We start from the raw sequence: 17,925 nt of genomic DNA, 5'->3' as shown, positions 1-17,925 counted from the left end.
AGAGCCTAAATATAATAATTCACTCTTGTGATAATTACCGTATTTTTCGGACTATAAGACGCACTTTTTCTCCCCCAAAAGTGGGGGGAAAAAGTCACTGCGTCTTATGGTCCGAATACAGGGAGTCCCCGACTTACTAACACCCGCCGATACGAACCTCTGCTGCGCCGCAATGTCGAGGACTCCCTGTGCAGTACAATATTTGTCCTCCTGTGTCCTCTGCTTGTCCCCGCCCCCCCCCCGCAGTGTAATTAGCGCCCCCCGCTGTGTAGTTAATGTCAGCAATGTATAACCCGATAATCCCCGCATCAGTACAATGCCATCGCCCCCGCAGTGTAATTAGCTGTATCAATATAATCCAATTAGGAGCCCGCTTTGTAGTTAGTGGCAGCCATGTATTACCTGATAGTCCCCGCAGTGTATTCACCGCATTAGCATATTCCATTGTCTCCCGCTGCGTAATTAGCAGCCATGGCTCACCCGATCCTAGAAGTCCTTGCTGCTCAGAGACTTCTCCTATGCGTCATTCTTCCCTCTAGTGCCGGTTTTTCATTTTGCGTCATTACAGGCGGCCGGCACTAGAGGGAAGAATGAGGACACAGGGGGACATGCTGAGGACACAGGGGGACAAGCTGAGGACACAGGGGGACAAACTGAGGAGGCCACGGGGGACAGATGGGGACTCAGGAAGTCACAAGGGGGATAGGAAGAGGACAAAGAGAGGCAGAAGAAGTACAAGAAGGCCATAATAATTGGGGTGAGAACATCCACAAGATGCCCCTGGACCATAGACGCACCAGGTTAAAAATATTTTTTTCCCTGGTTTTTGCCCTCTAAACCTAGGTGCGTCTTATGGTCCGGAGCGTCTTATAGTCCGAAAAATACGGTAACCACTTCAGCCTAACTGGACGAAAATGTTTGTCCAGTTAGGCTGCGCGCACTCCTGCGGGTCGCGCACGCTCCCACTGCCCCCCCCCCCCCCGTGTGCGCTCCCGCTGGGGGCCGTTAGCCCAGCAATCAATGAAAGGGATTATAAATCCCTTTCACTGATTGGACCCCCCCGGAGAAAAGCCGACAGCGTCTCTTCAGGTGCTGCGGCTTTTCTGAGATCACTCCCAGAACTTTTTGACTGTGCAAACTACACCAAAAATCACTTTACATTGAATAAATACATTTTTACACATGTAAAATCCCCTGTTTACCTCCCACACAAAAAAATACCCACATACAAGTTTTAATAAAAAATAAAATAAAAAAATTACAATAATAATAAAAAAAAAAAAACATAAATAATTACCTAAGGGTCTAAACTTTTTAAATATTCATGCCAAAGGAGTACCGTATTTTTCGGACTATAAGACGCTCCGGACTATAAGAGTAAGACGCACCCAGGTTTATGGGGTAAAAAACAGGAAAAAAAACCAAAACTAATCCTAGGTGAGTCCATGGTCCAGGAGTGTCTTATGGACCTTGCCCCCCCCCCCACACACACACAAAGATGTCTCTGTCTAAATTACACTTACAAGCTACACCCCTGCTGCCCCCATAGCTACACTGCACTACACAACAACCCCTACCCCCCCCCCCCCCCCCATCTACATTAATCAATCACTACAATTACATTTCAGGTTCTCACCAGCCCCATGGTGATGGTGGCAGTAGCTGGGTCCGGTCTGGGTGTCCAGGATGCAAATCATTCAATTGAGGTGAGCAGAAGGGAGGCAGCAGTGTGATCCATAGTAGCAGCTGTAATTACCTGCAGTACTTTACCTTTGATCTTAATCTTTAATTATGCCCCACAGCAGCCCGATCCTTGAAGTAGCCGCTGTTATTACCCGCAGTGCTTTCCCATAATCTTAATCTTTAACTGTGCCCTGCAGTGCTTTACCATTGATCTTTAATTGTGCCCCGCTGCGCTTTACCTTTGATCTTTAATTGTGCCTCGCTGCGCTACCTTTGATCTTTAATTCTGCCCCGCAGCGCTTTACCTTTGATCTTTCATTGTGCCCCGCAGCAGCGCGATCCGTCGACCCCGCAGCAGTGAGATCCACAGCGCTTCCAAGCAGCATTGGAGCAGCCGCTGTAATGATTTGCAGGGACTGTTACGTTGTACGGCTGCCTCTATCTTCATGCCCAGCATCATGCGGCGCACGTGGTCATGAGAGGGCGCCAGTACACAGGGCAGTACGGAAGCCTCTGAGGACTCTGCCACTAAAGCGGCCGAAGATGTGCCTGTCAGCTGGGATTGCGCTGATGCTGGGCATGAAGATAGAGGCAGCCGTACAACATGACAGTCCCTGCAAATCATTACAGCGGCTGCTCCAATGGCGCTTGGAAGCGCTGTGGATCTCACTGCTGCGGGGCCGACGGATCGCGCTGCTGCGGGGCACAATGAAAGATCAAAGGTAAAGCGCTGCGGGGCACAATTAAAGATCAAAGGTAGCACAGCGAGGCACAATTAAAGATCAAAGGTAAAGCACTGCAGGGCACAATTAAAGATCAAAGGTAAAGCGCTGCGGGGCACAATTCAAGATCAAAGGTAGCGCAGCAGGGCACAATTAAAGATCAAAGGTAGCGCAGCGAGGCACAATTAAAAATCAAAGGTAAAGCGCAGCAGGGCACAATTAAAGATCAGTGGTAAAGCACTGCAGGACACAATTAAAAATTAAGATTATGGTAAAGCACTGCGGGTAATAACAGCGGCTACTTCAAGGATCGGGCTGCTGTGGGGCATAATTAAAGTTTAAGATCAAAGGTAAAGTACTGCAGGTAATTACAGCTGAGTGGAAACACTATGGATAGCGCTGCTGCCTCCCCTTAAGGCCCGGTTCACACTTGCGGTGGCCCTCCGGAATCGCCGTGCCGGAGCCGCACCGCTTGCAGAATGGACGGAACGGACGCACGGCATAGCAATGAAAGCCTATGCGTCCGTTCACATGCGTCCGTTCTGCCGAACCGGAGCCGGACCGGATCTGGACTCCGGCCTCCGTTCCAACATGCGCTATTTTTTCATCCGGCTCCTCCGGCAGCCGTATCCGGGGCGGAGCAGGACTGCACCATCCGGCCAATACAAACCAATGGGAACCGGAGAGCGCACAACACACTGGCTGAGAAATCCGGATGTTCTACCCCACTTCCTATGGGGATTGTTGCGGCGATATTGGATGGGGACACATGGGCAAGCATTTTGGAGTGGAGCAGCACAGCTGGATCCGGATCCGGAGATGTTGGCAGCATGTCGGAGGTGGAGGTGAGTGCTAAACAGCAGAGGGCCTGATTCCACAGGTCCCCCTTCTGCTGACCTCCCAGACCCCAACATTTTTTTTGTTTTTAACGTAACTTTTGCCAAACGGATCCGGATCGCATCCTGATGGACACCTGATGCAACCTGACCGGATCCGGATCGGATCCGGATCAGAACCGTACGGTTCCGATCCGGATCCGGTCCGGATCCGGTCAGGTCATCCGGTCCGTTTGGCAAACAACCGCTAATGTGAACCGGGCCTTACTCACTTCAATAGAATGGAAACAAGTGCCAGGATAGGTAGGTTTGTGCTACATTCGGACTATAAGACGCAGTAACTTTTTCTCCCCACTTTTGGGAAAAATACGGTATATCAATATAATTTATTAAATTATGGGCTTCTAAATAGTGATGGACGCAAATTGAAAAAATGCACCTTTATTTCCAAATGAAATATTGTCGCCATACATTGTGATAGGGACATAATTTTAACGGTGTAATACCCGGGACATATGGGCAAATACAATACGTGAGTTTTAATTATGGAGGCATGTATTATTTTAAAACTATAATGGCTGAAAACTGAGAAATAATGAATTTTTTCAGTTTTTTTCTTATTCTTCCTGTTAAAATGCATTTACAGTAAAGTGGCTCTTAGCAAAATGTACCACCCACAGAAAGCCTAATTGGTGGCGGAAAAAACAAGATATAGATCAATTCATTGTGATGAGTAGTGATAAAGTTATTGGCAAATGAATGAGAGGTGAAAGTTGCTCAGATGTAAAAAATTCTCAACCCTGTAGGCTGAAGTGGTTAATAGATAATCCCGAGAAGGAACCAAACGTACTATATAATCAATGACCATTGATAAATCCCTATCAGGGTTCGCCATATATAGCATGATATCATCTGCGAAAAGAGAATTATAAAGGACCCTGGGGCCCACCCGAATTCCCTCAAAAATCCTCGAAAGGGAAAGGGCACGGGACAGGGGCTCCAAAGCTGAATTAAATAATAATGGGGATAAAGGGCACCCCTGTCTCGTGCCCCTCCCAGGGAGAAGGCGGGGCCCAGGGCCCCTGGAATAGAAACTTTAGCAGTCGGATTAGCATACATTAAATCCACATATGTGAGGAAGTTTCCTTCAAATCCAAATGATTTCAGAACTGTAAACAACCAAGACCACCCAATACTATCGTAGGCCTTCTCAGCATCAAGAGCCAAGAAGGCCTCCGATCCCTTCTATCCCCCATGCATTCTACCTTATTCCAAAATCGCCAAAGCATTTTCCACTGTGCTGTACAACAGCATACAGTGTATACCAATACAATAAACAATACAACAGTTCCTATTACTGTCGGTAGCAATGATCTTTCTTGGGTGGTGAACTTCAAGCGGACCTTAACCCAGGACTTCCTTTCTGCTCTAAGAGATAAGCACAAACCTTGGCACAGATCAGACAGAGATGACAGCTAAAATTACAGTGGCTCATTACTAGCAAATAAGGGAGAATTAGACAGACTGATATCTCTAAATACAAACAGGGTGGGTTTCTGTGAGGAAACGCGGAAAAGCCGCCGTCTCTCGAGGTGAGGCGGCTGTTTCCGCGTCCAGCATGGCGTCACAACGCGGAAAAAACGCCGCATGCCGCATGGGCAGTGCGGCAGAATCCGCATTGGTAACGGCGGAATCCGCATCAGAGGCGGCCCCCGCACTAGATACATTGCATGACAGTACTGGTGTGGCTGGGACTGATAGTCCACCAGGATTCAGACTTACACGCGCGCGAGCACAGAGGCAGAGTTTAAATAGCAGTTAGAAGGGTGTCGGCTGACCAGCTGGGTCAGCTGACAAATTCCACTGCTCTCATTGGACCAGCAATTAGGGAGGTCCTGGAAAGGTCCTAGAGTATATATACTGCTGGTTGTTCACTTGCTCTTTGTCTGGCGTGCGATCACATATGTGGGAGCACTCAGACCTGTAGTCAGATCCTTAAGTGTGCCGGGACCAGCTGGAGCTGTAATCCTACACTTAGCTAGATTCTGTTGATAGCTAAAGTACTAGTTTGATTGTGATTATATGTTATGACTTTTGCCTGCTTTGACTATCCTCCTGAACTCTGATCTTGTACCTCGATATTTCTGATACTCTGTTGCCGAACCCCGGCTCGTTCCTTGACTCTGTTTCTGCCTCCTGATTTTGTACCCCGATATATCTGATACCTCGTTGCTGAACCCTGCCTGTACTTTGACTCCGCCTTTGCCTCCTGATCTTGTACTTTATCTGTCCGTGTGTGTACGACCTGGCTTGTCCGACCTCGAGAACCGACCTTACCGTTAGAGGCGGTTCCTCGCTCTGTTAGCGATCCTTCCTCCTGAGGGTCACTTTCAGATATACCTTCCTACTGTCAGTCTGACTCCTCCCGTCTTGGAGAGCTCAGGTCTGCGGAAGAAATCTGTGCAGTACTCCTTGCTGCACTGAGGCCTTGTCCTCTAAGTGTTACTGTTACACCAAACACTACACTCTACTCAGGTGAACAGAGGTTAGTTTGTATATCGGATTATCGGTGAGACTGCAGATCACTTATAATCTGGTATATATCTGTATTTCCGGTGATACTGCAGATCACCGGTAATCAGATACTCTCTGCGCCCACCGATCGTTACAGAACGCCAGACCAAAATACAAAATGGACGCAAACACTGATTGTCTGGGTGTACTTGCCGCTTCGGTGGACAACATCAATCAAGTACTGGGCACTCACATAACTCTTATTGATGCCCTATCAGGGTCTGTACAAACCCTCCAGACATCAGTGGATCATGTGCGATCCTCTCCTAGCTCTGACATACGTATGCCTGTACCTGAAAGCTTTTCCGGCCACAGATCTGACTTCCGGAATTTTAGGAGTAGGGTGTTGTCCTATTTTGAGTTGAGACCCCAATCTTCGGGTACTGAGACCCAGAGGGTCACGTTTATTAAAACTTTGTTGTCCGGCGACTCCCAGTCTTGGGCGTATAGCCTGCCCGCCGGAGACAAAGCTCTTACCTCTGTAGAGGAATTTTTTAAAGCTATGGCGGTAATTTACGACGATCCGGACCTTGCCTCGACTTCTGAGCGGAAGCTCAAGCTTTTGCGTCAAGGCGAAGGTCCGGTCGAAGATTACGCGGCCGAGTTTAGGAGGTGGTCAGTTACGGCCAGGTGGGACACCTATGCCCTATTAGATCATTTCTTGTCAGGGCTGTCCGATGAGGTCTCTGATTTGATGTTAAGCCAGCCCGAGCCCAGAACAGTCGATGAGGCCATCTCAGCGGCCATCCGAATCGACCGCAGGCTGCGCTACCAAAAACAGACCAGGGGTAGTTCCCGTCTCAGAGGGGTATCTTACACCACGGTCCCAGTGACTCAGCCTACTACTATTTCACCTTCTCCTGTCGTGCCTCCTTCCGAGCCGATGCAGATTGCTCGGTCAAAATTAACCCAGGTAGAGCGAAGACGGAGAATGACCGAACAGCTGTGTTTGTACTGCGGTGAAGGGGGGCATATAGTACAGAACTGCCCCAATAAGCCGGGAAAACGCTGCCGCTTAGGAGTGGTGGGGGGTAACACCCTGGGCGTCCGACTTTTACCCCTAGAAGAAAAACGATTGCTTCTTCCCTGTACCGTTACATGGGAAGATAAGACTGAGGTCACGGAAGCCTTTATCGATTCAGGCTCCGCGGCAAATTTTATGGATTCGGAGTTTGCTAAGAGATTGTGTATTCCGCTCACACCAGTACAACCACCCATCCAGGTTACGGCAGTGGATGACTCTCCTCTGCAAGGGAATCACCCACTGTCTCAGACACCAGAGGTGGGGGTCACCATAGGGGTACTGCACTGGGAAAAGTTACAGTTCTTTGTGTTGCATATGACAACCTCCACCATTATACTCGGCATGCCATGGTTGCACCTTCATTCTCCACACATTGATTGGGCCACCGGCCAACTAATTTCTTGGTCAGCACACTGCTTTCAGCGATGTTTAGGGAAGGTGACATTGGGCTAAACCAGGGTTCATGTTCAGGGGGTACCTGAGCAATATGTGGAATATTCTGATGTATTCTGTCCCAAGGCTGCAGACAAGTTACCCCCACATCGCTCTTTCGATTGCCCCATTGATATACGTTCAGGTTGTATGCCCCCTCGGGGTCATTTGTACAATTTATCTGGGCCAGAGAAATTGGCTATGAAGGAATATATCCGTGACAATTTAGCCAAAGGCTTCATCCGGCCGTCCCGATCGCCTGCTGGAGCAGGTTTCTTTTTCGTTAAAAAGAAAGACGGGGGCCTGCGGCCCTGTATTGATTACCGGGGACTAAATAAGATCACGGTAAAGAATCGCTATCCGTTACCCCTGATAGACGATTTATTTACGCAGGTCACCGATGCTAAGATCTTCTCAAAGCTGGATTTACGGGGCGCGTACAACCTGGTGCGCATTAGAAAGGGCGATGAGTGGAAAACGGCCTTTAACACGCCAGACGGGCATTACGAGTATCTGGTGATGCCCTTTGGGTTATGTAATGCCCCGGCCGTTTTCCAGGAACTCATCAACGAGGTCTTCAGAGAGGTGTTGGGGAGATTTGTGCTGGTCTATCTAGACGATATACTTGTTTTCTCCAACAACCTCTCTGAGCACAGAATACATGTGAAATTTGTACTCAACAAATTAAGACAAAACTCACTTTATGCTAAGATTGAGAAGTGTATTTTTGAAGTCACATCTGTCGCCTTTCTGGGGTACATAATTTCCACCACGGGCCTGTCTATGGACCCCGCCAAAGTCTCCGCTGTTTTGGAATGGCCTCAGCCGGTTGGGTTGAAGTCTTTACAGCGGTTTTTAGGCTTTGCGAATTATTATAGAAGGTTCATAAAGGGGTATTCCATGGTTATCGCACCCCTCACCTGTCTTACGAAAAGAGGGGCAGATACCACCCACTGGTCTCCTGATGCATTAAGTGCTTTCTCCACTTTAAAAGATTTGTTTTGTTCCGCACCCATCCTGAGACATGTAGACACCTCTTATCCTTTTATTGTTGAGGTAGACGCCTCGGAGGTTGGGGTAGGGGCTGTGCTGTCTCAGCGGTCAGGCTTGCAGGGAAGGCTACACCCTTGTGCGTATTTTTCTCGTAGGTTCTCTCCGGCAGAGAGAAACTATGATATAGGCAACAGAGAGCTCTTAGCCATTAAACTTGCCTTTGAGGAGTGGCGTCACTGGCTGGAAGGAGCAGAACATACAATTACTGTATACACGGATCACAAGAATCTAGAATACATCGAGGGGGCTAAGAGATTAAGTCCTCGTCAGGCTCGATGGTCTTTGTTTTTTTTCGAGGTTCAGGTTCATAATTACGTATACCCCGGGTAGCAAGAACATTAAGGCAGATGCCCTGTCCAGATGCTTTGAGTTGGAGACAGCACAGCCTTCTGCCCCAGAGACCATTGTCCCACAAAATTTGGTGCTGGCCGTAACAGAGACTTGGGAAGACTGGACAGAGACCTTGAGTCCTTTTCAGCAGGATGTCCCTGAGGGGAAGCCTGAGGGGGTTTTATTTGTGCCTCTGCCATTCCGTCTCCGGGTGCTACAGATATTCCATTCACACAAGAATGCGGGACATCCTGGGGCATCTAGAATGCAGGATCTTGTGGCCAGGTGCGCTTGGTGGCCGTCTCTGGCAGCCGACTGCAAAGAATTTGTTAAGGATTGTGCGGTATGTGCTAAAAGCAAACCCTCCCGGCTGGCACCTGTAGGGAGGTTGCAGCCTTTACCCACCCCGAATGAACCATGGACCCACTTGTCCATGGATTTTGTGGGTGAGCTTCCCAGATCAGAGGGCATGTCGGTCATTTGGGTGGTAGTCGACCGCTTCAGCAAGATGGCCCATTTTGTGCCCTTGAAAGGACTCCCCTCGGCCCAGGAATTGGCCGACTTGTTTATCAAACACGTGTTCCGGTTACACGGCATTCCGGAAAACATAGTGTCCGATCGGGGAGTCCAATTCGTATCTAAATTCTGGAGGGCATTCTGTCATCAAATGGGCATGAAGCTGTCGTTTTCATCAGGCTACCACCCACAGACCAACGGTCAGACGGAGAGGGTCAACCAGTCGTTAGAGCAGTTTTTGAGATGCTACGTTGCAGAGGCGCAGAATGACTGGGTCAAATTTCTGCCCTTTGCAGAATTTGCACAAAACAATTTGAAAAGTTCTTCCACTGGATTTTCTCCGTTCCAGGTTGTGTCTGGAAGATTGCCCAAATTTTCACCGTTACCAGTGGCCTCCACTCCGTTTCCAGCTCTGGAGGCTTGGCAAAGGTCTTTTAAAGACATTTGGCGGACGGTGAGAGACAGTTTGGAAAAGGCGTTTCTGAGTCAGAAGGGTCAAGCTGACAAGAAACGGTCTTTGGAGTGGAGATTCCAACCAGGAGACTTGGTTTGGGTATCCACACGTCACTTGGCCCTGAAACAGCCCTCAGACAAGTTGGGTCCCAGGTTTGTCGGGCCTTTTCCGATAGCCAGAAGGATCAACAACGTCACTTACGCTGTTGATCTTCCCGCTAGCATGCGTGGGGTAAGGTCCTTCCACGTATCCCTGCTTAAGCCAGCAGTCCATGTGGGTCCCACTCCTCCTCCTCCTGTGTTGGTGGATGACCAACCTGAGTACGAGGTAGAAAAGATTTTAGATTCACGCGTTGTACAAAACTCGGTACAATATCTCGTACATTGGAAAGGGTACGGCATTGAGGAGAGACAATGGGTACCGGGGAGTCGCATGCATGCGGACGAATTAAGGAGGGAATTTCACGCCTTACATCCCGAGAAACCTGGTAGGAGTTGTCCGGGGTCCACTCCTCGGGAGGGGGGTACTGTGAGGAAACGCGGAAAAGCCGCCGTCTCTCGAGGTGAGGCGGCTGTTTCCGCGTCCAGCATGGCGTCACAACGCGGAAAAAACGCAGCATGCCGCATGGGCAGTGCGGCAGAATCCGCATTGGTAACGGCGGAATCCGCATCAGAGGCGGCCCCCGCACTAGATACATTGCATGACAGTACTGGTGTGGCTGGGACTGATAGTCCACCAGGATTCAGACTTACACGCGCGCGAGCACAGAGGCAGAGTTTAAATAGCAGTTAGAAGGGTGTCGGCTGACCAGCTGGGTCAGCTGACAAATTCCACTGCTCTCATTGGACCAGCAATTAGGGAGGTCCTGGAAAGGTCCTAGAGTATATATACTGCTGGTTGTTCACTTGCTCTTTGTCTGGCGTGCGATCACATATGTGGGAGCACTCAGACCTGTAGTCAGATCCTTAAGTGTGCCGGGACCAGCTGGAGCTGTAATCCTACACTTAGCTAGATTCTGTTGATAGCTAAAGTACTAGTTTGATTGTGATTATATGTTATGACTTTTGCCTGCTTTGACTATCCCCCTGAACTCTGATCTTGTACCTCGATATTTCTGATACTCTGTTGCCGAACCCCGGCTCGTTCCTTGACTCTGTTTCTGCCTCCTGATTTTGTACCCCGATATATCTGATACCTCGTTGCTGAACCCTGCCTGTACTTTGACTCCGCCTTTGCCTCCTGATCTTGTACTTTATCTGTCCGTGTGTGTACGACCTGGCTTGTCCGACCTCGAGAACCGACCTTACCGTTAGAGGCGGTTCCTCGCTCTGTTAGCGATCCTTCCTCCTGAGGGTCACTTTCAGATATACCTTCCTACTGTCAGTCTGACTCCTCCCGTCTTGGAGAGCTCAGGTCTGCGGAAGGAATCTGTGCAGTACTCCTTGCTGCACTGAGGCCTTGTCCTCTAAGTGTTACTGTTACACCAAACACTACACTCTACTCAGGTGAACAGAGGTTAGTTTGTATATCGGATTATCGGTGAGACTGCAGATCACTTATAATCTGGTATATATCTGTATTTCCGGTGATACTGCAGATCACCGGTAATCAGATACTCTCTGCGCCCACCGATCGTTACAGTTTCTCTGTGTTTTCCTTCTCTCCTTTGGAAGAGTTTAGGTCCTCTTGAAACAAGGAACACAGCACAGTAGAAGTATTATTATGTCTACATTGTGAATAGCAGTGGAAGAACCTCTTTAGCGGCCTGCTACACTACTCATGTTCTTGTACACACTGTTCCCCGTAGTGTTGATGTTCAAGTTCAAGATATTGAAATATGGAATCCTGGCACCACACTTCAGCACCCAGACAGGTGGACAGTATCAGGGGGAGTTCACTTATTTGCGCTCATCATTGCACTTCACGTGACTCATGTGAAGTGCAAGATGAAGCGCAAATAAATGAACCCCCCCTGATACTGTCACATAAATCCACTTTATAACTAGAGAAAAAATATCAAAAATGTCTGCTCCCAAATAGAGATGACCCGAACTGTTCTACAGAGAACAGTCCATGGGGAATTATCTCAGGGTCACTTCCTTGTTTGCCTGCATTCGCATTACCACGCAGACGCTTTCCCGGGGGCCGCACATGCCAGGAGTGCTCTTCATATGCGTATGATGTCACGCACATGCGCAACAGCACTCCCGGCTGCAGGCACGCAATCGAGGACGTGCAGCCGCCAGGAAAGCACCTGTGCGGTAATGTGGATGCAGGCAAACAAGAAGGTGACCCCGGTCATTCTCCATGGACTGTTCTCTGTAGAACAGTTCAGGCCATCACTACTCCCGAACTCTCTGGTCATCTTATGCTACAACTGCTACATATTGCCACCCTGTTACATTACTCACACTTACTTTATTTTGTTTTTTTTTTGTTTTTAATTTATCATTTACAAACAATGAGGCATTTTACACTATTCTGCACTTCTGCCTGGTTAGAGTATATATGTTTGGGTCAATATGGACACCTTAAACCATATGCAATTCATTTTTTCTCCTTCACACCTTGTTAATCAAATGCCTTTTAGATCACCAGAAAGCAAGAAAAGGATATTTTCTATAGTCATGTTACATCAACTTTTTGGAACCTTTTCCATTGTAGAGTGCTGAGAAGTTAATTTAAAAAGAAGTTAAAAATGATCTATTAGGAGAAAAAAATGATCTGCAATGTGAGCCCTTGTATTCCACGTACCTGCTGAGATAAACAGAGAAGATGTCTTCAGAGATTAACTCTTCACTCCACATGGTGTCAAAAACAGGAGCTACTCCAGACACAGAGAGGCTGGGGTACCCCAACCCCAAGATCCCATCAAAGTGTGAGTAGAATAGGAAAATGGACTCTGACTCTGTCAAAACCAGACCTTGCTTCAGGGCCACAATATCTCCTACCTAGGAGAGAAGACAAGGTAGATGGAAGAGAGAGGACGTAATGAAAGAGGGATAGAGCATCAGGTGGATTGAGAGATAAAGGATGAAAGAGATTGGAAGAAACAGAGTGAGTGTGAGAGAGGATTTGGGTGGGTGGGGGTGGTAGGAAAATGTTGAAAGAGGAAAACAGAGAGAACAAGAGAGAGAGGGAGAAAATGGTGATGCTGTGAAAGGCACACATTGATTCCACAATTCCAGAAAACGTTTGACAGAGCATGGGATGTCTCTTCAGGTAGATCTGTGCATTCAGAGCTGGGACAAGGTCCTCCAGCACCCAAGGCTGAGACATCAAAGTGCGCCCCTCCATCCCTCCCACCCCAGCCGTCACACACTGATTGCTATTAGACTAAGAGGGCCACAGGGCCCAGAACCTCCCCAACACCTTAATCTCTAGTTATCTGGCTTGCAGTCACTGCTATGTATCCCTTTTTCTTATTTCTTTCTGCTTCATACACAATTAGGAATGACAGCTGAATGAATTGTGCGCCCCCTCCTACACTGCGCCCTGAGGCTGGAGCCTCTCCAGCCTATGCCTCAGCCCGGCCCTGTGTGCAATACAATACACCCAGTACAGTGACTCATAAACGGTCATGGATTTTCTACTTACAGTACAACTGCCACATAGTCATCATCTTTTTGAGCCTTTATGTTAAACTAAGCACTTTTTAAATTTCTGTCAAGCTATTGGGAAAGAAGAATCCACCCAAATGTAATATCTGAGTTATAGCTGAGTTTGGCGAGCCTTGACACCTGCTGCCTTCTTACATCTCTTCAGATTACCAACAGTTAAATCTCTCTGCCATAGTCACTGACTTTCAGCCTGCCCATCTTTGAGCATTACAGTCCATATAGTTATATAGTCAGTGTGGTTGAAAAAGAACAACACATATGTATCCAATGTATACCTTTAATTCCAAACAAAATATTGCTGCCATATATTGTACTAGGGACACAATTTAAACATTGTCATAACTGGGTCAAATGGGCAAATAAAATGTGTGGGTTTTATCTACCCTAGCACATTTTATTTTAAAACTATAATGGCTGAAAACTGAGAATTTTTGTTTTCATTTTTTTTATTATTATTCTCTTCAAAATGCATATAGAAATATATATATATATATTTTTTTTGCAAAAAGTACCACCCAAAGAAAGCTAGGAGGTTAGGATGCTCATTCAGATTGTGTGGAATCGAAATTGCCACATTTCCGGAATCAGACAGGAATCCACATTTACAATCAAATTGGAATTCTGTAGAAATCTGATTTACCTCAACTCAGTAAATTTAGCCCAATCACAGAACTTGGAATCATTAAACCTATCAGAGAATTCAGAATTTTTCAGCAAAATTTTAATTTCAGATTTCAAGACTGATTTTCCATTGTTCCGATTTCCATTTTTCTGATTTTTTTTCATTCCCTGAAAGCACAAAATTACTACAAAAATACTCTTTGACTATAGGAAAAATAGAAAATTGGAAACCCTATTCCAATTTTCACAGAATCAGAATTGGAATTTGGCATTTCTGACCATCCCCACTAGGCAGACGCATTCCATCCATTTTGCATCCACTTGCAAAAATTCTTCACCATCCACTCAGTGTCTGCCAGTCTACTTCGATCATGTGTCCTGCATCGATCATGACTGAAAAAGGAAACAGGAGCGCACCGCTGGTGCAATAAATGTTTTTACTTCAATAACACGCAATAAAAAGTTACACTCACGGTGTATCGTAGTACAAATGCGCCTGTACAGCCTGCTGGCAATCGCTTCCTGTCACCCGCGCTTGGCCAGAGCAGCGGGGAGCGTGGTTGTTAGCGGAGGAGTCGGGAGCGGTGGGCGGAGCCAGGTCGCGGGGATGCCGTCTGACGTCACGACGCGTTTCGGCGTTGACCACGCCTTCGTTAGTTGGCGTGTACAGGCTGTACAGGCGCATTTGTACTACAATACACCATGAGTGTAACTTTTTATTGCGTGTTTTTGAAGTAAAAAGATTTATTGCACCAGCGGTGCGCTCCTGTTTTCTTTTTCACTCTTGCACAGATACGCTGGCACCACCCAGCATTTGGAGCAGCACCCTGTACGCAAACCTCCTAATGGTTGAAGATAGCGCAGGGATTGTTCTTCTGTCGATCATGACTGCCTGTACATATCATCACTATGTGTCCCACCACCGCACGGTCCATCAGTACACAGCCCAGAGGCTGGTAGGGGCATGGGATTTCCCATAGGAGACAATAGGCCAATTCTCCCTAGCAAAAGGGAGAATTTTTATTGGTCCACCATGAACCAATGAGAATAATCCCTGTTGCTGAGGATACGCATTGGTCTTTTGCAACCCTTTGGGGGTCCCTCTGAGTCTGCCCAGATCGAATCTGTGTCCTGGGACCGCAGAGAACGAGTTGGCAGCATTGAGTCACGTGAGTATTTATGTCACAGTGGTGATCAAATTGAGCAAAGTGGACGCAGCAACTAGCCTAGTGAGAACAGACACTGCCCTTTCTGATTTCATTGCATACATTTTCCCATCTGGTCAGGAAAATGTGCAAAGTTCGGACTCTGTGCTCCGACTACCACAATGCAGCAAGTGGATCCATTATTAATATTTTTTTAACAAGTGGAGGTGAATCCTATTTTTAACATTAGGATCTGCTTCCTGTGCAAAGCAGAGCTTTAAAAAAAAGTCCTGAATGGATATATGTTTAAAGCAAGTGTAAAGTGACTCTAAAGATCCTTTCCAAATTCTTGAAATAGGTGTCCCCATCTCTGGGATAGCCACGATCTCAATACATTGGGTTTTAGAGGATTTGCCTCTATAAGCTACAACACAAGCTCCAGGCTTGACCTACAAGCACCCATTTGGCCTGTGATCTAGAAGCAATATTTCTGGGAAGCAGGAAATTTGGGCGCATGAGGCAGGTGGACAAAAAGGGCGACGCCATTTACTCCCATAATAAATATCGTTTAATGGGCGCCCAACAGGAAAAAAGGAAAAATAACGTTTTAAAAGCGGCGCCCGGAGACTTTTAATGTTTTATAACTGCTTCTCATGATTACACATTATTTAATGATTTATAATTTTTTAAACATTATTTTTAAACAAAAAACAGTACAATATTTTTTTTAAACATTATTTTTAAATGAAAAACAGCACAATATTTTTTAAAACGTTATTATTGCTTATCACGGGGGGGGGGGGAGGGTCTTAGGTTTAGGCACCACCAGGGGGGTCTTAGGTTTAGGCACCACCAGACGGGTCTTAGGTTTAGGCACCACCAGGGGGTCTTAGGTTTAGGCACCACCAGGGGGGTCTTAGGGTTAGGCACCACCAGGGGGGGTCTTAGGTTTAGGCACCACCAGGGGGGTCTTAGGCTTAGGCACCACCTGGGGGTCTTAGGTTTAGGCACCACCAGGGGGGTCTTAGGTTTAGGCACCACCAGGGGGGTCTTAGGTTTAGACACCACCAGGGGGTCTTAGGTTTAGGCACCACCAGGGGGGTCTTAGGTTTAGGCACCACCTGGGGGTCTTAGGTTTAGGCACCACCAGGGGGGTCTTAGGGTTAGGCACCACCAGGGGGGGTCTTAGGTTTAGGCACCACCAGGGGGTCTTAGGTTTAGGCACCACCAGGGGGGTCTTAGGTTTAGGCACCACCAGGGGGGTCTAGGGGTTAGGGGTAGGTACAGGGAGGGTTCTGTGTGAGAGTAGGGTTAGGTATAGTTTTAGTAAAATTTGTATTAATGTTTTATAAAACGTTATTATACATTTCACATTTTAAACAGGGAAGATTAACGTTTTTACAATTGCCGATTTCATACACATTATTTAATGATTTATAACTTTGTAAAACATTATTTTTAAACGAAATATAGCACAATTTTTTTTAAACGTTATTCGTGCTTAGCGTTTAAAACCCTGCGCCCTTTTTTCCTGACGCCCTTTTTTAATGTACGCATATTTCTGTGCCTAGTTTAGGGACAGGTACTTGTTTATGCAGGTCACAAGGGCACCCTCAAACCTCAGTTTGTCCAGGATCCCAACTTTTGGTAATCATAGCCTATTTAACTCAGTGCTGGGCCGAAATTACGCATGAGCGTAATTACGCATCGTAATTCAATGTAAATTTACGCGTAAGCGCTACGCGTAAATTACGGTCTTACGCGTAATTATTTACGCGTAAGCAGTAGAGTGGTATCGTAATTACACTGTCTACCGTAATTGCTAGGTATGCGTAATTTTACGAACACTTACGCGTAATTTTACGCGTAATTACTAACGTAAAAACTCCCCTTTTCTAAGAGTAGCCAATCAGTCAACATCCTAAGCAACCAATAGTATCTTCTCCCGCCCTTCAGTATAAGCGTACGTTTTGAAGCATACGAATGATATGTACGCAATAACTGTCACATTGACGGCTATTGCATACATATCGTCCGTATGCGTAAAAAAATACGCATTAATGGGTATTACAGCACTACGCGTAACATCGTAGTGTAAGCGCCTACATTACAGTATCCTTACGCGTAACTGCGTAAGTTTACGCGTAATTACAGTGATGTACCGTAGATAATTTCCTACGCCATAACCGTAATTGCGTAATGCGTAATAGCGTAAAATTACGCGTAATGATCCGTAAGTGTAGATTTTTCCATTACGACCAGCACTGATTTAACTAAGCCTAGCTCAAGTTATGGATATGGCTATGATATGGCTGCATCTCGGTCAGCATGGTATTAGGGGCAGTGTTTTCGGGTTTCATATCCCTAGTTATAAAGATACAATACATAATCCATAAATGGTTATCCTGTATGGATTTAGGGAAGAATTACATGTTTCACTAGATTTTCCACTGGAGCAGTGAATGATCCCTACTGCTGATCATTCACCAGGGCAGATTCTAGAGTTTTTGCCGCCTGAAGCAAACTTGTGCGAATGCCCCTCCTATTTAGGCCCTGTTTCTTTTTACCTGATTTGGAATGGATGCTGGTGAGCGAATGGGTGCTGATAGGTGTACGGCTGAGAGCAATGTGTGGTGAGTAAAAACCAGAGGGCAGAGCGGCACACAGAGAGGAAGTGGGGCCAGCAGAGAATAGTGCATATTTAATTAGGGGCATGGCGGCACACACAGACTCCGGTAAGCCCTGTTCTCTGTGAGTCAGGCAGAAGCAGCAGAGCAGAGGAAGAGACTGAAAAAGATCAGCTGAGTGTAGCTGATGCTGCCCTCTACAGTCTGCTGCCCTCAATCATGTGATTCAGTCTGCTTCATGGTAGGGCCGCCCCTGGCATTTACCACCTCCTAGAACAAGGGTAGGAT

General features: G+C 46.9%; 1 protein-coding gene across 1 annotated transcript in view; it reads right to left on the bottom strand.

The window, feature by feature from the left end:
* Positions 1 to 17,925, bottom strand: part of LOC137545242 (pepsin A-like) — a 74,039-nt gene that overhangs the window by 14,773 nt on the left and 41,341 nt on the right. Inside the window, exon 5 of the mRNA XM_068266363.1 lies at positions 12,379 to 12,575. Coding sequence (XP_068122464.1) covers positions 12,379 to 12,575 — 197 coding nt within the window. The remainder of the gene's footprint in view (positions 1 to 12,378; positions 12,576 to 17,925) is intronic.

Source organism: Hyperolius riggenbachi, chromosome 1 (assembly GCF_040937935.1).
Source record: "Hyperolius riggenbachi isolate aHypRig1 chromosome 1, aHypRig1.pri, whole genome shotgun sequence".
Classification (NCBI taxonomy): Eukaryota; Metazoa; Chordata; class Amphibia; order Anura; family Hyperoliidae; genus Hyperolius; species Hyperolius riggenbachi.
Note: the sequence above shows the minus strand (reverse complement) of the source record. Positions and strands in the feature narration are given on the sequence as shown.